The sequence below is a fragment of the Formica exsecta genome, unplaced genomic scaffold (assembly GCF_003651465.1).
Source record: "Formica exsecta isolate Colony F162 unplaced genomic scaffold, ASM365146v1 scaffold442, whole genome shotgun sequence".
NCBI classification, from domain to species: Eukaryota; Metazoa; Arthropoda; class Insecta; order Hymenoptera; family Formicidae; genus Formica; species Formica exsecta.
In genome coordinates this window covers 188,273-211,623 of record NW_021851656.1, presented here as the reverse complement: position 1 = coordinate 211,623, position 23,351 = coordinate 188,273, and the positions used below count along the sequence as shown (strand labels likewise).

Genomic DNA, 23,351 nt, shown 5'->3' with positions numbered 1-23,351 from the left:
GACCAAGGCGGTTTTACGACCGCTTTACGTTGTTTCGTTTAATGATCTTTCAAAATTTGATCGCCGAATAATGTAGAAATGTTATTAAAGCGTTGTCGATTGCCACTGCATCGATGTAAGATCCTTGACGAGATGTAAGAATTACAGAGAAAACGCATTTGCAAGCAATGCGAGGAAATGCTCTATGAAATATTTCATTGCTGAAATAATTTTCTGATAAAAAATAATTCAATAATTCAATTTATCTAAATTAGTTCAAAATCATAAAAAAAAGTTAAATATAAAAGACTCTTTATAATTAAATTGCTTATTGTAATTAAACATTTAATTACTTTAATTTTGCATTACATTTATAATACAAATCATAAATATTTATAAAAGAATATACATTTATCATTAAAAAATAGGATATAAGAATGTTCATTCAATGCGTATGGGACTATCTTGCTGAAAACGAGACGTCTGATCATCTCGTACGAAGAACTTCTTACTGTGTTTATCTCTGATTATATAGCGTATTATATTAATTCGTTTGAAATTTAATTGAATTAATTTTTTTGAAAAAGTCAGAGAGATATACTTTGTTTCTTTTTATATTTAAATATTCTTTCCTTAACTTCATAATGTTACATATATGCGTATATCAATTTTATTGTGTTAAAGAATTAATTACATAAGGAATGAATTCAACGATTAATTATATATTAATGATTGCTATAAACAAATACATTACTATAAATAATCTTCCGTTTTCTTAGACAATTTATATGTATCGTTATATATATATGCATCTTTGTAATATGGATAGTGTTTTTGTAAATCTTTTTATATTTGTTGTATACATATCAAAATTTATATATTTATTAATTAAATGCATTTTGTTTAAAGGAAAAGAAATAATTAAAAGAAATTTAATAATTTTAAAATATAATCAATATCAGTTTAATTGGAAATAGAGGCAACTGACATCTAGTATTGCAAGAATTCACTGTCTACTCAGGATGAGGCAACTTGTGAGTTCATCTGAAGAGAATATCTGAAATATCTAGAGGTAACAAGGTAAAATAAGCATGCAGATGTCTATATTGCCGATGTGTAACAGTTTCTACTGATATTGTACTTCTAAGATAGATGGTACTTTATGTTATTTTTATCATTTAATTCTTCTTGTTATTAATGTTTTTATTTGCCACTTATACATTATAAGATATATTATGGATATTTTCAAATTGTAAAGTAGCTCTATATATGAAACAAAAAGTAGATGCTAAAAATATAATAAGAATAGAATATTTTTAAAGGATAGTAATATAAACACACACATTCTTAAAGAAAATGTTCAAAATTGATAATACATTGATCTCGCATTATTAATGTGTTATATAATTTCAAAATCTTGGAAATATATTGACGAATGAGAAAATATAAGATTTTAAATACAAGATAAAATATCGAATATCTAAAAGTTTCAAATAGAAATTATTTTAATAATTTAATTAATTATAATGTTTTAGGATGTAATCATAATATTTCATGATAAAGTTTGGTAACAGTTTTATTCATTTCCAAATGCTCTGTAACAAAAAAATTTGCCAGGTGTGGGGTTCGAACCCACGCTCCCAGACGGGAACCAGAACTTAAGTCTGGCGCCTTAGACCGCTCGGCCAACCTAGCTCGATGTGTTAGTCACTCTTCCACACCGTATTATAATGATGTGGAATGTATATATTGTATGTATATATTAAGTATCATGTGATAAATTATTTATAATATAACAATTATTTTTCAATTATACAATTACAACCCTATTATATTTTTTTATTTTTTAGTGAAACTAGCACACAGCACGTAGTTTTGTTTAAATTTAGAAATAAATAAAAAAACTGTTGTACTTGATCATGAAATATTATAATTATTTTGAGAAATCTTAAGAAATTTTTCATATATTTAATTAAATAAAATTTATTTAAATTGTTATTGAAATTGATATAGTAAATCTTTTTCAATATTTATATATTGTAGTGCATATATATTGTATAATACGTAAAATATTTCGGCAGCGAATTAGGACAATACCTAACATATGATATTCGGTCTTGGCGGCGTAAACATTGACGTGCGTAAACATTATTTACATATCACGGCCTTGTTATGATTCATACGGAGACACTTGAATAAAATTATAGTGGAGCGAGACGCTAAAATTACTTTCCTATGTGTTATCAGTCGCACGGCGATAGTCGAGCAATATTATCTTTCACATACTTTAAATAATATATAATTATATCACAATGATAAATCTCAAGGTGCGTATTTTGCGTGATATATACACATTTAATGAAGAAGCAAAGTGACAAGAATCAAAATTGTAAGTTATTGTTTTATCGCGATCTTTCTCGCTCTCTCTCTCTTTATAAGCAATAATTATCTCTTTAAAAATACTTAAAGTTTAATTATATTTTATCCGATGCTTTTTCGTTTTTTTTCGACGATTTAAATATAATTCGGGTTAAGAACGCACAATAAAATAATCGAATCGAATCCGAGAGGTTCGAGTAATTAACATAACGATAATATTATATGTGTGTGTGTTATATAAAATATTATAAAATGCGCAATTTAGTTTTTATAAATAATAATAGACAAAAATGATAAAAAAATCTCGATATCTCTTGCAATATTAATTATTTGAGCATAAAAATGTTAAAAATTTCTTTTATATCTCGTGAGATGCTACCCAAGACTCTAAATAAAAAACCGGAACTGTGAAAAAATTTATCTTTAAAATATTTAAAATTAATTTAAAATATATACTAGTATATAAAATAAAATATTTGTGTGTATATATATATATATATAGATCGTCGTAATTCGCTGCTAAAATATTAATAACATATGGTATTTATTTTAGCAGCGAAATGTAAACATTTGCGCGCTCCCTCTCTCTCTCTCTCTCTCTCTCTCTCTCTCTCTTTACGATTTACGTATCTCGACTTTGTTATCATTCGCGCGACGACATTCGAGCTGGAAAATAGTCGTGCGAGACGCTCCGTCGAATTCCTCCTTTAAACGCGATCGCCATCAGTATCGGAAAATTATTTGCTATTAAAATATAATTAATAATTAATTAACATTTATAAATAATATGTAACTACGTATATACATATATTAAGACGATAGATCTCAAATCACATATTTTGTAATTTATTCATTTAATCAAATAAAAATTAAAGTAATAGAAAACCAAATTATAAATTATTGTTTCGTTGCAATTTTTACGGACAATAATTATTTCTTTAACAACACATAGAGTCAAATATATTTTGTCCACGATGCTATAGCATTTGACTTTTTGCCGATCTAGATATAATTTGCATTAAGAATGTAAAACGATCGAATCGGAAAATCGAATAATTAATATAACGATAAGCTCCGTGATACATTAATCGTTTAATAAATAATTGATCTCAGATTTTTATATGAAAGCTATAATCTTGTAAAAGTTTTTACATTTAGATTATAGCTTTTATATGGAATTATTAGAGTTATTAGTAGCATTTTTTTCAAAATTTATAAAATTATTTTATTAATCTGCTTATTATTATATGCATTGAATATAAAATTCAATGTGTATAATAAATTTTCTAAAATATTAATTATTTTAAGCGCTGCTACAATTTGGGTCTTCTATTTGCATGTTACAGATCAACGTAGCGACCCTGACATTCTAAAATCCTTCTAAATCGAAATAACACGGTTAAAACTATAGGAAAATATAATAAAATAGACCTCCGCGTTTCGGAAATCACAATTTCACGTATGTCGCATAAATATATATCTGTCTTCCAAAAAAAAGTAGACTTTCTCGCATTTCCGGCTTTATAATTAAAATTCTGAGTAGAATTCAACGTGATACAAAAGAGACTCTTAACATTAATTACACAGACCGACAAAAAAAAATTTGTCAAGTAACTCTAATCCGAGTAGCTGTTTCTTATAGATTTTCGACTACAAAAAACAATGCTGCTCTCCATCATTTTAAAGTCATTTTGAATTTTAAAATGAAAAATTGCTGATTGCTCATCTTAAAAGTCGAAATAACTTTAAAACTTGACGTGATGGAGCAATTTGAACAGCGGCATTGTTTTTTGTGCTTGAAAATCTATAAGAAACACTTACTCTCATCAGAGTCACTTGACAAAATTTTTTTTTGTTGGACTGTGTTATTTGTTAAAACTAATATTGCGAAAAATATCGCGTTTTTTCGTATGACATTTTATGAAAACTTGGTAATATATCTATCATTGTGCGATTATATGAATTTCAAAGAATTAATTAACGCGCTGTTAATGATTAATTCTAAGACGTATTATTTAAAATGTATTAATTTTTTAACGTATCAAGGCGGTAGCTATTTCCGAACTAAATATTTCGCGCAATTTATTTATTTCAAGTAAGAATCGAAGCGATAAGAGTTGACAATTATTAATTAATCCATTAACCATTGACCATTATTGATTATCCATTAAATGATTCATTGATTTTGACATTATATAATTTTACAATGTATATCTCTTATAATTTATTTATAAATTACATATTATTATAAATAATATTATATATTATTATAAGATTAGTTATTATTATTTCAATTAATTAATTTTGATTGACAACTTGGCATTAAATCAATTAAAGTAAAGTTTTATTAAAACGATTCATGACAAACTGTTATAATGTCTCACGACTATAAACGAGCATAAAATTATGCTCATGTACCGGCAATAATAATTAGTCGGCAACGGAAGGAATTTTTTTCCTTCATTGACCTCCGATAAAGGTCGAAGTTACATCTCTGGCTAGATGTAGCCAGAATGAATATGGCCAGGATCAACGAAAGGTAGGTTCAACTGGCCCAACGGAAGCAACATACGGTGCATTCTATTAGGACACTCGAGTAGGACACGCGAGTAGGGCACGCGAGTAGGGCACGCGAGTAGGGCACGCGAGTAGGATACACGAATAGGACACGCTCCCCAAAATTTCGATCCTGGATTCCCGCTGGATTGGCCAGCAAAAGTAAGGTTGTTAGGACTATTAGGATTATCTTAACTTAACATAAGATAAAGATAAGCATTTAATTCCTTAAGATTCTGTTTTTTGTGCTTGAAAATCTATAAGAAACACTTACTCTCATCAGAGTCACTTGACAAAATTTTTTTTTGTTGGACTGTGTTATTTGTTAAAACTAATATTGCGAAAAATATCGCGTTTTTTCGTATGACATTTTATGAAAACTTGGTAATATATCTATCATTGTGCGATTATATGAATTTCAAAGAATTAATTAACGCGCTGTTAATGATTAATTCTAAGACGTATTATTTAAAATGTATTAATTTTTTAACGTATCAAGGCGGTAGCTATTTCCGAACTAAATATTTCGCGCAATTTATTTATTTCAAGTAAGAATCGAAGCGATAAGAGTTGACAATTATTAATTAATCCATTAACCATTGACCATTATTGATTATCCATTAAATGATTCATTGATTTTGACATTATATAATTTTACAATGTATATCTCTTATAATTTATTTTTTAATTAAAAAAACAAATTCAATACTTAGTGTTTGTTTTCTAAAAGTATATCTATATTGTATCTCATTTAATCGAGGAGAACGAAGGATGCGGTAATCTCTCAATTATAAAATACATTTTTCCTCCTTAAATTATATATTATATTACAAAATAAATGCTTACTAGGAATTAAAAAAATACTAAGACTATTAAAATATTAGGGAGATAAACTAAAGAATAAAATTTAAATTTATTTTTAGACAAATCTTAAAAATTAAATTTAGATTATTATTTAAAGATAATAAGATAAAATTTATTTTCAAGGAAACTAAAAAGGGTAAAAATCAATTATAAAAAGATTGTAAAAAAATAAAAATTTAAAATTATTAAATGGGCTAGAAAAGATTAAATCAAATTTCAAGTTTTTAATAGATTTTTTTAATATGCATTAAAACATATTACAAATATAATATAAAATATAAATTAAAGTAAAAATTTATAAAAAGAATATGAAATATCTTTTTTATTGATAAATTTTATTTAATTTGTTTAATGAAGAAGATGCAAATAATTTTATCAATTGTATAAAATAGTAATAATTTATTTTTATGTTGCGCCAATTTGATTCTAATTTTTCTAATAGCCCATTCATCTATATTATCATCTCAATGAAAGATTGCTTTAATTAATATAAAGCCAAATTATCAATCTATTAAATTATATAAGACATATAAATGTTTTATTAATTTTATTTTAATATAAATTACATATTATTATAAATAATATTATATTATTATAAGAATCTCAAACAATTAATTTAATTGATATATTAGTTTATTATTAAATATATTATTTATTTTAAAAAATATTTATGAACTTAAGAGCTTGTTTTTATACCAAAGAATCGTTGATAAATTCGAGAAATTATATTTTAATTTTTATAAATATCACAAATATCACTAATTCTTCTAGTATTTAATAGAAAAATGATTGAATATGAATGTGAAGACTTCATGTTAAGCCAACGATTAAATATTAGCTTCTCATTCACGAAATTTGACGACTGCCTTTGACATTGCAAAATTGCGAGTAAATTATCCCGAATTTCATGATTTTGATTTGATTGATATTTACGAATTTTGTATCGGAATTAAATATTCGTCAAATAAATTTATAAACTACATCGCGAAAACACCGCGTTCTTTCCACGTTCTTGGACGCGATTGCTGTCTTAATTAAGAGGCCTTATCGCTGTCCCTCTCGTCAGGTGAACGTTACGTGGTTCGTACCGGCGAGAAGTCGAAATAATCTTCATCATGGAGAATTATTTCTTGTCGGTTCTTGTAAGATCCATCCGCGATATCTAGTTCGGTGCCCTGTTGAAAAATGGGGAATTTTGTTGCAAGATTGGAATTAAACCGAGGTTTTCCTGGCGATTTCTGAAAGCAATGATTTTGGTAGTAATTCAACGACGACGGTCTGCCACACGACCTGCCTTTTCGAAGCCGAATCAGAAAATTAATTTTGGTTTTTAGATATACCATTCTATATATACTATAATAAAATACATGCGCAATTTAATATACTATTTCATAAAATTTTTTCATTTTTTTTTTTAATATTATGTTACAAAATATTATGTATGAATATAATGTAAAATGTGCATATACTTTAAAACTTCGAGACAAATCGAATGGGTACCCCGATATCAGTCAAATATCGGCAAATTAATGTATTTAAATACTATAAAAAAAGATTAATTATAACTTGGAATTAATTATGCTTCATATTATTTTGATTTATTTTATATGTTGCAAAGTATACAAATTAAATTTTTTTAATTTTGCTGTTATCGGTTTTGATTCGTCTCGAACAGTTGGTACCCAAGAATTATTTGTATTCGCACATTTAACACAAGCTACGATAATGGTGCATGTATTTCATTATCCACAAATATAGTCGATTGTAACCACATAAAAATTCCACAAAAATTGCTATATCCATTCATTTTTCAATAAAGAGATATATTTCTTAATAATGGAAGAACATATTTTCTCGCGTGAATCTCAATCTCGTGAATTGAAGATAATGGTAACTGTCGTTGATTCGTTACCGAAATCATTGTTATTGGGAGTAGTCCGGAAGATCCGGAATTCGTTCCCTCCTACAGCGGGGCCCTTGATATTCAACGGATCACTTAACTTTTCTTTGCGGATTGATCTTGCGGAGTCCGATGTAAAAGCAAGAAGTTGATTGTTCTCTATCTTTAGGATTGTTCTTGTCTTTGTCGGATATTAACCGGCGTGTTACTTGGCGGAGGGACCTTGATCTGGTCAAATTGTTGGGCCAGTTATCCTCTACTGAACATGGCGATAACGCAGTTTTTTATAACGATATCTTAAGACTTATAAGGTTTTATCTTGTTTAGCCAATCATCCGCGATACAGATATTTTATCCTCAATCGCGAAATTTTTATAAAATCACGCATTTAAAAATTAATCGGGCATTAGATCTTATATTCACAAATATACTATATTACAGACGCGATTATAAAAAGCGCTCCAAATGTTCGTCGAAACATTTTTGTTTAAGTATATAGTAATTATATTATTCCTCCGATTGTTCCAAAAATTACATGTACATACATTGAAATCGAGTATTACGGCTATCGTCCATTTATTTATTCATCGCGTTTTTTTCGCAAATTTTAAATCGCGATTTATCTTGTGATTTAATCATCGATTTATATTGAAGCTTCGTCTATCTTTTCTCGGATATTTTCTTTGAAACTTTACGCAAAATGCACCAGTATAGTCTAAGTACCTTTTTCTTCTTAATTAAAAAAGATCGATTACTTTATTAACAACTCTTCTGGTCAGAATCGTTTGCATTATATAAAACTTGATAACCTTTGTAATTGCATGTTGATCATTAATCATAAATATCGTATTATTCGTTCCTTATCAGTTATATCTGAAAATTTTTCCTCCTTGATGGTATCTTCATCTTAACGAAGGCATTTGCCGGGTGAGGAAGTTTGAGTGCTCTAATGAACCTGAGAGCTATGCCGGCGGTAACGTATAGTGTTTTCGAGTCAAGCAAGTTTGATCGTTCTGAGACCGATTAATAACGTCATATACTTCGTCTTGTGCGTATGATTCCGTAAGAAACGGTTCCGTAGTGGACGGTTTAACTGTATAGTTACATTCCGTAACATTTATGCGTGCATCATTGTCTGCTATCTGGCCTCTATTGTTTTTAAAAATGAAAAAATACTTGGTTAATGACATTTGGTATCTTAGTTTTCTTAATTAATCGCATGTGTTAGTTCTTGAATCGTCACGATATGTTAAATAAAGACAGTTCAAACTTTTAGTTATATGTTTAAAATATTTCTAAATTTTATTTTCGATAATTACAATAAATGCAAATATTAATATTTATGTAAAGAAATTTTTAGTTTTGCATTTCTATCTCAAACAATTTAATCTTGTGTAGAAATTATTTTAATATCAAAAATATTTTTCTTCGAAAATTATAATTTTTTATTATGCAAGAAAATAACACGCGCATGTACAATGTTACTCTAAACAATTCTTAATAATTCAAATAAACTCGAATTATTAAAAAATATAAAGGCAAGTAAATAAAATTTTATTTACAGATTAATATTAATTTTATTATAAATTTTAATAATAATATTAATTTTGATATCTTGTAATAGGCAATATTAGTTTAAAATAATTATAATCAAAGAATATAAAATCTAACGTAATCTATCCAACTTGGTGAAGCCTGCTCGACGGATGTCTCCAAAACATGCCTTGGTATAGAGCGAGACGATGATTTCTCGTCAGATTCAGAGAAATAATATTCGGAGATTTGGACTGCTTCTTCATAATATCAGATTGTAAAGTATTGCTGCGAAGAAAGAGAGAGTTTGAAATTATATTAGCATACAATCTAATCAGAATATAACTGCCACATCATATTGATTGAAAAACACATCAAGTGTCTTTGACACTATTTGTTGTTACTCTTTTTATTATTCTTTACGCGAGTCTTTGTCGTAAAAAGATATAATATATTTCAATAAGTTCTTTCTTTCACACTTTCCTCCAAGAAAAAATTCTTTCAAGATTATTGCACTACAAACATACTACGTCTTCTTCTTCTTCCTTTGCTTTTATGGCCACATCCGATCTAATAGAATCGGTATATTTCGGCCAAAAACTGGTTAAGAGTAACAAATAGAAAAGATTCCTCTATAGGAGAGGAAGAAACTCAAAAATAAAGTCCAAAGGACTTATAACGTGTCTAAACACGTCCGTTCCCGTGCGCGGGCGGCAACAAACTCACATAGGCTACGGTCGGAAAAACGCTACAAATGCTTCGAAGCGTTTGATTGACCAATCAGAACAAAAAGAGTAAAGATTTCTTTATTCTAATTGGTTAATGCAATACTTCGAAGCATCTCTAGCGTCTTCCCGATCGCAGCCATAGTCACATATACTACGTCCAGTGACCAGTGAAAGAATAACCTCGGATCGGACGAAAACTCGTCCGTTTCGCGCAGGTCTCCTCCCATTGAACGCCTAGAAAGTCCCCACCACATCATTATGGCTGCGTTCCGTTTCATGCATGATGCGCATGATGCATTACTTATCCTTGTTTAACATTCGATGAACAACAAGGATAAGTAATGCATCATACGCGTCATGCATGAAACGAAACGCAGCCATAGTGATGTGGTGGGGACTTTATAGGCGTGGGATCTGTCTATGCGCGGACCGAGGTTATTCTCTCGCTGGGCGGAGTATAATTAAGCCCGTATCAGACTACATATTGAAGATTAAAATTTGACCAATCAAAGTAATGCATCATACGCGTCATGCATGAAACGAAACGCAACCATAGTGATGTGGTGGGGACTTTATAGGCGTGGGATCTGTCTATGCGCGGACCGAGGTTATTCTCTCGCTGGGCGGAGTATAATTAAGCCCGTATCAGACTACATATTAAAGATTAAAATTTGACCAATCAGGATAAAAGGAACTAAAATTTCCTTGTCTTGATTGGTCAAATTTCAATTTCAATGCATAGTCTGATACGGGCTTTAGGGTCTATTTAGACAAAGTTGCATAGATAGATGCACAGAAAAATCAACCAATCATTTGTCTAATACGAAGAAGGTAACAATATGGCGTCCTGAACATTTGATTGGTTAATTTCTTTATAATGCATATGCATTATGTATTTATGTAAATTTCTCTGGATGGGCTCTTAAGCCCATATCAGACTATCCATTGTGATTGAAGATTAATGATTGAAATATAATATTAATCAGAATAAAGAAATTTTAGCTCCTTTTGTTCTAATTAATTAAATTCCAATCTTTAGTTTTCAATCTTTAATGCAGTTTGATACGAGTTTTATGGTGCTTCTATCCACATCGATATATTTTAATACGTACTAATGTAAGTATATACACTGCCCGACAATGATTCGTTTCGTTTTCTTTTTTTAGCAAGGTGAACGTAGGAGTGGGGATACCTATCCTACGTTCACCATATGAGTATTTCCCATAGACATAGTATATCTAGACTGAGCATTTGTCTTTATTTAAGGAGGAGTATTTCCATTTCCACTCCTACGTTTATCTTGCAAGGGGGACGAAACGAATCATAGTCGGGCAGTATACTATACTGGCCAATCATAGCCATTCCTTCAAAAAATGGAATGGCTGTGATTGTAATATAATATTAAGTAGGTATTAAAGTATATCGGTGTAAATGAGGCCATGACTTTGACTAAAGGCCATGGAAAACATAGAAAAACTTAAGCAGTAAGACTTAAGATGTAAGGAAAGCCAATTACAGTCGAGAATGTAAGCAGCCATATTGAAACGTAAGTAATGTTGAAAATCTCGTATGGATGAAATTCTTATGTCTTATTATTTACAGTTTTTTATGTACCATGGCTTTAAAACTTTTTCATGTTTAATGGCTTTAAAATATCTAAACTATATGTATATTTTGTTATCACAAATTGAACTCTCTCTCTTTCTCTCTCTCTCTCTCTCTCTCTCTCTTTTTTTCTCTCTTCGTAAGAGCTTATTATGCTTTATATCCCCAAGCGAATGGCCGCGTTTAGCAGAACAATGAGGCTACGAACCCAACGAAATAGCGTAACGCGGAAGGAGAACGGAACCAATCGCGAACGTTCCGCAGTTTTTATTACGTTCTCTTCTCGTTCCGTGTTACCCTAATCCGTTGCATGGGTTTGCATCCTTAGGCTCTCAGCACAATAAAAGGAATAAGGAACAGGGAATAGAGAACAGAGAACAAACGCATTGGAGAGAATGCGCGCACAACACTTGTGTGCGCATTCCCTCCACTGCGGTTGTTCTCTGTTCTCTATTCCCTGTTCCTTATTCCTTTTATTGAGGCCCTTACTGAGTTATTGTCTTATCAACACTCGACGTTGATTTGTTGGTTCTAAAAGTAAAAGCCAATCACGTTGCATTAGCTACCAATCGGTTTGTTCGGCTGCACGCACTCATCGTTTATCTTTTGTTTTATTGCATCACTTTTTTTACCTTCGTGGTTGGTATCCCTCTCTTTCGGGAAGACCACTGTGGCGGAAGGACGCGCGCTTCCTCGGGATTGAATTGCAGATACAAAAAAGTAAATATATTTTACGATAATTATGGTATATTAGTATTCGCGATTACAAACAGGCTCGCGATTATAATAATTCGTTTATCTCGTCTGCGATGGAAAGGAATACGAGGGCAGAGGTTACGCGACGCGTCCGATGAAGTCTTCCGCTATGAGATATCGTTGAGAGAATTACTCAACGATTTGGATTATAAGGTTTATATATAATAAGTAGGTATTTCTTAATAGATTTCTCGGGCTCGCGATCGGTATATTTCGTTCGTGAGGTAGTTCGCGATGGGAAGAGGGAGGGAATGACGAGTAATTATAATTATTTCATATTACAGATTGATCCAAAACCATGTAATCCACGCACTCTTCAGGAACCAAAACGTAGTAGTGGCTTCCCAAAAGTTTTTTTTGGTGGTTTGCCAAGTAATGTGACGGAGACAGACCTAAGATCCTATTTTATTCGCTTTGGCAAAGTTATGGAAGTGGTCAGATTTAATTAATATTTTTGTTAATCCACTTGTAATCCACGTACTCTTCAGAAACCAAAACGTAGTGGTGGCTTCCCAAAAGTTTTTCTTGGTTTGCCAAGTAATGTGACGGAGACAGACCTAAGATTCTATTTTATTCGCCTTGGCAAAGCTATGGAAGTGGTCATAATGTACGTTTTTGTGTGGCAAATAGAAAATAAGTATATGTATATGTACATTGTCAATATGTATTGTTTTCTTGCAATTAGAAATATTACATAGAAATTTTAGTCACATAAATTACTACGATTAATTCATAAGAGTAATTTTATTAAATGTGCTTTTCAGTAATCTATTTTGTAAAAATCTAGTTTACAAAATAGATTACTAAATAAGACATTTAATAAAATTATTTGTATGAAGTAATCGTAGTAATTTATGTGACTAAAATTTCTATGTAATATTTCTAATTGCAAGAGAACAATACATAAATGTCTTATTTAGTAATCTATTTTGTAAACTAGATTTTTACAAAATAGATTACTGAAAAGCACATTTAATAAAATTACTCTTATGAATTAATCGTAGTAATTTATGTGACTAAAATTTCTATGTAATATTTCTAATTGCAAGAAAACAATACATATTGACAATGTACATATACATATACTTATTTTCTATTTGCCACACAAAATCAAATGTCATGATGATATATGGTCTTGTACAGCATCATGGTTACATGGCGATGGTGTATTGATGTGTTATACCTGTTTTCCATTTAGGTTGACAAAATGCTCCACGATGCATCTGTTCACTGCTTCTTCATCCTCGAAGCTGACAAAGCTGAATCCTGTTTAACAGAACAGTTGTTTCTAAAGCTCTTTTGATATATTGTTCAATAGTTCTCACAATTTATTCTTAAAATGTATGTATACAATATTGAAAAAAACATAATTTAAAACTTATATGTAAAGCATAGTATTTTTAAACATACATAGTATATATAGACATGTGATATTCTATTTTTCTTAGTTAATCGCATGTGTTAATTCTCGAATCATCGCATTACGTTAAATACAGACAGTTCAAACTGCTAATTATATATTAAAAATATTTCTAAACTTTATTTTTCATGATTACAGTAAATGCAAGTACTCTTATTTAAGTAAATAAATTTTTGATTCTGCAATTTCTATCTCAAACAATTTAATCTTGTGTAGAAATTATTTTAATATCAAAAATATTTTTCTTCGAAAATTATAATTTTTTATTATGCAAGAAAATAACACGCGCATGTACAATGTTACTCTAAACAATTCTTAATAATTCAAATAAACTCGAATTATTAAAAAATATAAAGGCAAGTAAATAAAATTTTATTTACAGATTAATATTAATTTTATTATAAATTTTAATAATAATATTAATTTTGATATCTTGTAATAGGCAATATTAGTTTAAAATAATTCTAATCAAAGAATATAATACCTAACGTAATCTATCCAACTTGGTGAAGCCTGCTCGACGGATGTCTCCAAAACATGCCTCGGTATAGAGCGAGACGATGATTTCTCGTCGGATTCAGAGAAATTATCGATATTCGGAGATTTGGACTGCTTCTCCATAATATCAGATTGTAAAAGATTGCTGTGAAGAAAGAGAGAGTTTGAAATTATATTAGCATACAATCTGATCAGAATAACTGCCACAGCATATTGATTGAAAAACACATAAAGTGTTCGACATTATTTGTTGTTTTCTTTTTATTACAGAAAATATGATTTGCGGTGTGTTGAAACGATTGACAACGACAATACTTTTGATATTTACGAATATTTATTCGTGTGTGAGTAAATTTGTTATTCGATTATCGTTTATTTATCTTTTTGTCACTATCATTAATCATAATCGATTAAAATATGTAGATATAAATATCTTCTCTCTCACTAAAATTTTATTGTAATAACAGTCACATAACTTTCAAGAAACTTCTAACCAGTTCTATGGAAAACAATCGGATAACCATGAACGCTCGCACATTCTTACGTAAGAATGCGTTACGTACAAGTCAACGCGTCGATTTTCTCTTTTGGTACGAAAAAAAGAGGCGAGAGATCAATGTATACTCGATGATAGATACGCGTTAAGCTTTATGTACATGCATTGATATCTCTTGATCATTTTCCAGTCATTGCACGTCATCTCGTTTATTTTCCATGCTAACAATAAACGTATAATAATTATGCCTAGAGAGGCATTTATACATATGTTCTAAGTAAAAATTAATGTCCATATTTCTTTATCCCTTCGGAAATATTCATTTCAGAAAATTTACTCCTTTTAAAAGAAGCGAGGAAAAAACTTTTGCGCACGAGAACTTAAATATAAAATTCTTAATTATATATAAACTTTTCTTAAAGAATTTTTTACAAACTATTTTACAAATAATTCTACTCCCTGATGTCGTTAGAGATACATATATGTTGCATTTATATTGTATTCGAAAATAATTATGTATGTCCAGATTAGATTAAATTGGAAAAAGATAAACCAAGGCAATAGATTCAATATATTAATTAGTTAGTCGGAAGGCAAAATTCGAAGGATTTGCTGACAGCAAAATGTTATCGAATGAAGAGATTATTGCCAGACCGCAATCAGAAACGGTTGACGCTTGATTGTGACACAATGGTCACGTACTGTAATACCGTGTTGAGACCTGTTAGACAGACAACACGCGTTACGATCGAGTTACGTCACGTGCATGTTGCGGAGAATTAATAATCTTCATAGCAGCGAACATGACAACACACCGCGACAATTGTGACATCTCTAGTCTAGCATCAAATTCAAAGTGATTATATGATTGACTTCCCGCTTTCCCGATTATTCGTTCCTCTAGCGGTCGCGCAGCGCTAATAGCGCTATCAACTCTGCTTTTTATCGACGTGGTTGCTTACCCTGATCCAATTCGCGACCCAATTCGTATCGCAACTAACCGTGTGCATATCCAGATAAATTTGCACCGATGTAAATTTCTCGCGTGTACATACATTTCAGTCGATTATGATTGTGACAGAGAGATAAATAAATGATTAATCGAATATAACAAATAAATTTACTCACCCACTAACAAATGTTCGTAAGCATTGGGAGCATTGTCATTGTCAGTCCATTCTCCTTGGCAGCATGTAGATTCAAATCAATCACAAGAATATATCTAGTCACGATTTGGTGTAACAGTTAACGATACGAATACGAGAAAAAAGATCGCTCGCGACATTGTATGACACTCTCGATATTGACAGGATTAGTTTTTGGCGGGAGAAACGTCCACCACAATTGTGGCATTTCTAAACTAACATTAAATTCAAAGTGACTATAAGACTATATGATTGACTTCACCTTGCCCGACTATTCGATTCAACATTTACGATACTTTATTCTCGCGACATAATATTTATTCTCGATCTGTGGAAGACGCGTGCACATAAGATGCGAAACAATAACTCAGTGCGTGTGCCCTCTATAAAAATGCGACACGCCTCCCTCTTTTTTGTATTTAATGACACGGGCAAATGTATGTAGTTAGAGTCTATTTAGACAAAGTTGCATAGATATGTAATGCACAGAAAAATCAACCAATCATTTGTTTAATACGAAGAAGGTAGCAATATAGCGTCCTAGATACTTGATTAGTTATTTTGTTTATATTGCATATGCATTATGTATTTATGTAAATTTCTTTGGATAAGCTCTTAAGCCCATATCAGACTATGCATTGTGATTGAAGATTAAAGATTGAAATGTAATATTAATCAGAATAAAGAAATTTTAGCTCCTTTTGTTCTAATTAATTAAATTTCAATCTTTAGTCTTCAATCTTTAATGCGTAGTTGGGTACGAGTTTTATGGTGCTTCTATCCACATCGATATAATACGTATGTTTTAATACGTATTAACGTAAGTATATACACTGTCCGACAATGATTCGTTTTGTTTTCTTTTCTTATAGCGTTTTCGAATGTAGCAGGTTTAATCGCTCTCAGAGCGATTAATGACGTCATTGTATCGTCTCTGTCAATAAAAGGCTTGAATTCATGGTAAAATATAGTGATTAATTGTACCGGGTTGGGTTAACCCGTCCATTCAAAAACGCTACTAGTAAGGTAAACGTAGGAGTGGGGATACCTATCCTACGTTCACCATATGAATATTTCCATTTCCACTCCTACGTTTATCTTGCAAGGGGGACGAAACGAATCATAGTCGGGCAGTATATTATACTGGCCAATCATAGCCATTCCTTCAAAAGATGAAATGGCTGTGGTTGTAATATAGTATTAAGTAGGTATTAAAATATATTGGTGTAAATTAGGCCATGACTATGACTAAAGGCCATAGTACATAGAAAAACTTAAGCAGTAAGACTTAAGATGTAATGAAAGCCAATTACAGTTGAGAACGTAAGCAGCCATATTGAAGCGTAAGTAATGTTGAAAATTTCGTAAGTAATGGATGAAATTCTTACGTCTTATTATTTACAGTTTTTTATGTACCATGGCTTTAAAACTTTTTCATGTTTAATGGCTAAAATATCTAAAATCTCTCTCTCTTTCTCTCTCTTTTACTCTCTCTTTCTCTCTCTCTTCGTAAGAGTTTATTATGCTTTATGTCCGCAAGCGAATGGCCGCGTTTAACAGAACAATAAGGGGGCGAACCCAACGGAATAGCATAACGCAGAAAAAGAACGGAACCAATCGCGAACGTAACAAAAACTGCGGAACGTTCGCCATTGGTTCCCTTCTCGTTCCGCGTTACGTTAATCCGCTGCTAATGTTGAGTTTTATCAATACTCGATGTTGATTTGTTGGTTCTAAAAGTAAAAGCCAATCACGTTGCATTGCTACCAATCGGTTTGTTCGGCTGCACGCACCATAGACATAGTATATCTAGACCGAGTGTTGAGGAGTGGGGGCCATGGTGCACGTAGAAAAGGACATACTTTGTTCCGTGCCGCTTGCGTTCTCTCTCGCTCGCATGTAGCATAGCGTACTCTTTCGCTACGCTAGATGCGAGCGAGAGAGAACGCAAGGGGGACGGAACAGAGTATGTCTTTTTCTACGTGTATCTTTATCCCCGCTCCTTAAATAAAGGCAAACGCTCGGTCTAGATATACTATGTCTATGGCACGCACTGATTGTCTTTTGTTTTATTGCATCACTTTTTTTACTTTCGTGGTTGGTATCCCTCTCTTTCGGGAAGACCACTGTGGCGGAAGGATGCGCGTTTTCTCGGGATTGAATTGCAGATACAAAAAAGTAAGTAGGATAATTGTGGTGTATTAGTTTCGCGATTACAAACAGGCTCGCGATTATAATAATTCGTTTATCTCGTGAGGTAGTCCGCGATCGAAAGGGATACGAGGGCGGAGGTTACGCGACGCGTCCGATAAAGTCTTCCGCCATAAGATAGAGAATTACTCAACGATTTGGATTATAAAGTTTATATATAATAAGTAGGTATTTCTTAATAGATTTCTCGGGCTCGCGATCGGTATATTTCGTTCATGAGGTAGTTCGCGATGGGAAGAAAGAGGGGGGGCAAGGAAGATACACAAGGCGTCGGTATGAAGTTGCCTGCGACCGCCATTTATTTCAGGTAGTCCGCGATGGAAAGGGATTCGAGGGCGAAGGTTACGCGGCGCGTCCGATAGTCTTCCGCCATGATTCGATATAATTGCGTGGTACCGCGAATATCGGGAGTGTCGCGAAAATATAATATTGTGTTCGTTCGCGACACCATGTACGAAGTGAATTTCTCGATTTGTGATAGATTTCGGGCTTGCGATCGGCATATTTCATTCGTAAAGTAGTTTGCGATGGGAAGAGGAGGGCGGGGAGGGAGGGGCAGGGAAGAAGGCGTCGGTATGAAGTTGGCTTCGACCGCCATTTATTTCGCGAGGGGTCCGCCGTTACAAAACTAGTCGCGAAGCATACGTGAGTATTGGGAAAATGGTGGAACATCGCGTTCGTCGCGTTTTATTTATTCGTCCGGTTGTATATCCGCATATATCGAAAATGCCGAGAGATATGAAATGACGAGTAATTATAATTATTTCATATTACAGATTGATCCAAAACCATGTAATCCACGCACTCTTCAGAAACAGAAACGTAGTAGTGGTTTCCCAAAAGTTTTTCTTGGTGGTTTGCCAAATAATGTGACGGAGACAGACCTAAGATCCTATTTTATTCGCTTTGGCAGAGTTATGGAAGTGGTCATAATGTACGATCAGGAAAAAAAGAAATCCAGGGGTAAGTGTAAATTAATTTTTATATTAGGATATACTAATTGATACAGGTTTTCTCATCATTTAATTAATATTTTTGTTAATCCACTTGTAATCCACGTACTCTTCAGAAACCAAAACGTAGGGGTGGCTTTCAAAAAGTTTTTCTTGGTGGTTTGCCAAGTAATGTGACGGAGACAGACCTAAGATCCTATTTTATTCGCTTTGGCAGTTATGGAAGTGGTCATAATGTACGATCAAGAAAAAAAGAAATCCAGGGGTGAGTGTAAATTAATTTTTATATTAGGATATACTAATTGATACAGGTTTTCACATCATTTAAATAATATTTTTGTTAAACAGGATTCAGCTTCCTCAGCTTCGAGGATGAAGAAACAGTGGACAGATGCGTCGTGGAGCATTTAGTCAACCTAAATGGAAAACAGGTATAACACATCAATACATCATCGCCATGTAATCATGATGCTGTACAAGATCATATATTATTTTGACATATGATTTTGTGTGGCAAATAGAAAATAAGTATATGTATGATAAAATATAAATGAAAAAATTTAATATATAAAGAGTTAGAAGATCTTCTAATTTTAATTTGTTAATTGATACAAATAGAAGAAAACATGGTCAATAATAATTTTTCTATAAAAATGTTTTTGGTTATCTTATTTGCTAATCAAATATCGATTGTTAATATTTTTTCAACAACAAAAAAAAAGATTGAAAAAACATAGAAAAATACGGATTATCTTTGTTAATATATTATTAAATTTTTATAAAATTTATATATACTTTGACCAACAAGAAATTATTATTATTGTTATCAAGAAAAATGTTTAATTACTTTTCAATAATCATATAATCAATTAAATTCATCATAAAATTTAAATGTAAATTTAAATAATTAAACAACATAGTTAATTTGAATAATATTTCTGTTAAACAGGATTCAGATTTCTCATTTTCGAGGATGAAGAAGCAGTGGACAGATGCGTCATGGAGCATTTTGACAACCTAAATGGAAAACAGGTATAACACATCAATACACCATCGCCATGTAACCATGATGCTGCACAAGACCATATATTATCATGACATATGATTTTGTGTGACGAATAGAAAATAAGTATATGTATATGTACATTGTCAATATGTATTGTTCTCTTGCAATTAGAAATATTACATAGGAACTTTAGTCACACAAATTATTACGATTAATTCATACGAGTAATTTTATTAAATGTGCTATTCAGTAATCTATTTTGTAAAAATCTAGTTCACAAAAAAAAAGATAACATATAAATGTTGGTTTTTTTTTTGTAAACTGTATTTTTATAAAATAGATTACTGGAATAGCACATTTAATAAAATTACTCGTATGAATTAATGGTAGTAATTTATGTGACTAAAGTTTCTATGTAATATTTCTAATCGCAAGAGAACAATTCATATTGACAATGTACATATACGTATACTTATTTTCTATTTGTCACACAAAATCATATGTCATGATAATATATGGTTTTGTGCAGCATCATGGTTACATGGCGATGGTGTATTGATGTGTTATACCTGTTTTCCATTTAAATTGACAAAATGCTCCATGACGCATCTGTCCACTGCTTCTTCATTCTTGAAGCTGAGAAAGCTGAATCCTGTTTAACAAAAATATTATTCAAATTAACTATGTTGTTTAATTATTTAAATTTAAATTTAAATTTTATAATGAATTTAATTGATTATATAATTATCAAAAAGTAATTAAACATTTTTGTTGATAACAATAATAATAATTTCTTGTTGGTCGAAGTATATATAAATTTTATAAAAATTTAATAATATGTTAACAAAGAAAATCCGTATTTTTGTATGTTTTTTCAATCTTTTTTTCAACAACAAGAAAAGAAGATTGAAAAAACATATAGAAACATACGGATTTTTTTTGTTAATATATTATCAAATTTTTATAAAATTTATATATACTTCGATCAACAAGAAATTATTATTATTGTTATCAACAAAAATGTTTAATTACTTTTTGATAATCATATAATCAATTAAATTATGTAAGACTTTGATCAATCTTAATTGATTAATATTTTTTTCTTTAAAGTATAAAAGTGAAAGGAAAATATTTGAATATTAATTATTTCTGAAATTACTATAACTTCCATAGTCCTGGGTAACTGCAGCAGGTTGAACATTATAGTTGCTTCCCTCCCCGCTGATGCGGCGGCGGGATTTGTTATTGTTGAGGTGGTTCCGGTGGTGCACCCCAACTTTGAGCATTGTATTGGGTACTATATCTGGCGTATGCACCGGTTTGGGGGCTAGTGCCCCAACTCTGATATTGTTGCATCATGTTACCAGGCGGGCCCATTGGTCCTCCCCATTGACATAATATATCTAGACCGAGCGTTTGCCTTTATTTAAGGAGTGGGGGTAAAGATGCTTTTAGAAAAGGACATACTCTGTTTCGTGCCCCTTGCGTTTTCTCTCGCTCGTACGTAGCATAACGTTCTCTTTCGCTATGCTACGTGCGAGCGAGAGAGAACGTAAGGGGCACGGAACAGAGTACGTCCTTTTCTACGTGTACCTTGGCCCCCACTCCTCGATACTCGGTCTAGATATACTATGTCTATGGTCCTCCCATCTTAGGCCATTTGCCCGTTTGGGCCACCCATAGGCCCCATATTCCCGGCCATTCCCATCGATGGGTCATTCTGTTGGGCCGTACTGACCCTGATTATTATTGTTCATCTTGCTGGACGAGTCTCGCGGTTCTGCACGTTTAATTTCGACCTGAAAAGAAAAGATATCATGCAAATATATTGTTAAATTATTTTTTTATCAAAAACTGTAAAATGAATTTTAAATTCGCATTAAAAATAAATTTTTGAGATAAAGTTTAGAAATATATGTATATGCGCATTATATATTACCATTTACAATTATCTTTACGAATTATTGTATATTTTAGGTTAATTAGTTACTTTATATTAATTAATATAATATTCTGCACACATAATGTTTATGTAATACTCTATTTCTTAAATAAAAGTAATATTTAATTCTAAATATAAAATACAAAGTCACACACACACATTAATTAAACGGTATAATTATATTATAAACTAACATTTTTTAAAATAATACTTATATAATAAATAAATTAAAAGCGGTGTGTATTCACACTTAATACTATTTAAATTACAAAAATAGTTATCTCCCCGTCAATTCAATATATAGTTTATATATATGCTAATTACTATTCACTCGTCCAGTTGCATATATCGAAAATGCCGAGAGATATGAAATGACGAGTAATTATAATTATTTCATATTACAGATTGATCCAAAACCATGTAATCCACGCACTCTTCAGAAACCAAAACGTAGTGATGGCTTCCCAAAAGTTTTTCTTGGTGGTTTGCCAAGTGATGTGACGGAGACAGACCTAAGATCCTATTTTACTCGCTTTGGCAAAGTTATGGAAGTGGTCATAATGTACGATCAGGAAAAAAAGAAATCCAGGGGTGAGTGTAAATTAATTTTTATATTAGAATATACTAATTGATACATGTTTGACGGTTTTTACATTATTTAAATAATATTTCTGTTAGTACTGCATATATTCGATTCTTACTTTTTCTCTCTCCCTCCTTCCCTCCCCCCTCTCTCTCTTTGTAGAAGAGAACGTTTTAACTTATTTTTTATATCTTTTTATTAAACCGTTAGAAATTAGCTCTTTTTTAACCTGATTAGATGAATGTGGATTTAATGTTATGAACGAATGTTTCAGGTGATATATATTTACGGCAGAATACCGGCTCAAGTGTACCCGGGTTTAGCAGCAGTTCGGCTAAGACTCCAGATTACACTACTAGGGTACTCCGCGTATAGTAATTACGCGGACATCACTTATCCTCAGCGTATCAAGGAGGAGAAAGCAATCAAGGTGAGTATGCCACCATTCTAAACCCGGTCAGCAAGAATAGAATTCGTGAGGTGCTACCCAGAACTGTCAACAGTATTGTCAGAACTTTAAAAAAATTTTTATTTTATTCAATATATGAAAAAATGCAAAAAAAAAATTTTTTTGGAATCCCGGCGATTTTATGAGTTTTGAATAGTACCTTACAAATTCTACCAATAAGTCTTAATGCTCGAAGCGCTAAGACCGATGTATAAATTTCTCGCGATTTTTGATATGTTAAATGAAAAACCAAAAAGTTTTTTATTACCTTTTCCACAAGTTCTATACTTGTCACGATAATTTCTTCTTGGATGACAACCGGGTTTTCAATAATATATCCTGATCTTTA

At 31.4% G+C, this 23,351-nt stretch overlaps 1 protein-coding gene and 1 non-coding gene across 2 annotated transcripts; one reads left to right on the top strand and one right to left on the bottom strand.

The window, feature by feature from the left end:
- Positions 1–1,590: 1,590 nt before the first annotated feature.
- Positions 1,591–1,674, bottom strand: Trnal-uaa. The gene has a single exon. It is a non-coding gene; the product is annotated as a tRNA-Leu (tRNA).
- A 17,206-nt stretch (positions 1,675–18,880) lies between these two features.
- On the top strand, positions 18,881–23,011 carry LOC115240571 (heterogeneous nuclear ribonucleoprotein 27C-like). The gene is made up of 5 exons (XM_029815801.1): positions 18,881–19,033; positions 19,140–19,288; positions 19,372–19,454; positions 22,376–22,562; positions 22,829–23,011. The coding sequence occupies exons 2-5, from the start codon at positions 19,243–19,245 to the stop codon at positions 22,927–22,929; spliced, it is 417 nt and encodes a 138-aa protein (XP_029671661.1). The 5' UTR covers positions 18,881–19,033; positions 19,140–19,242; the 3' UTR covers positions 22,930–23,011.
- Positions 23,012–23,351: the final 340 nt, after the last annotated feature.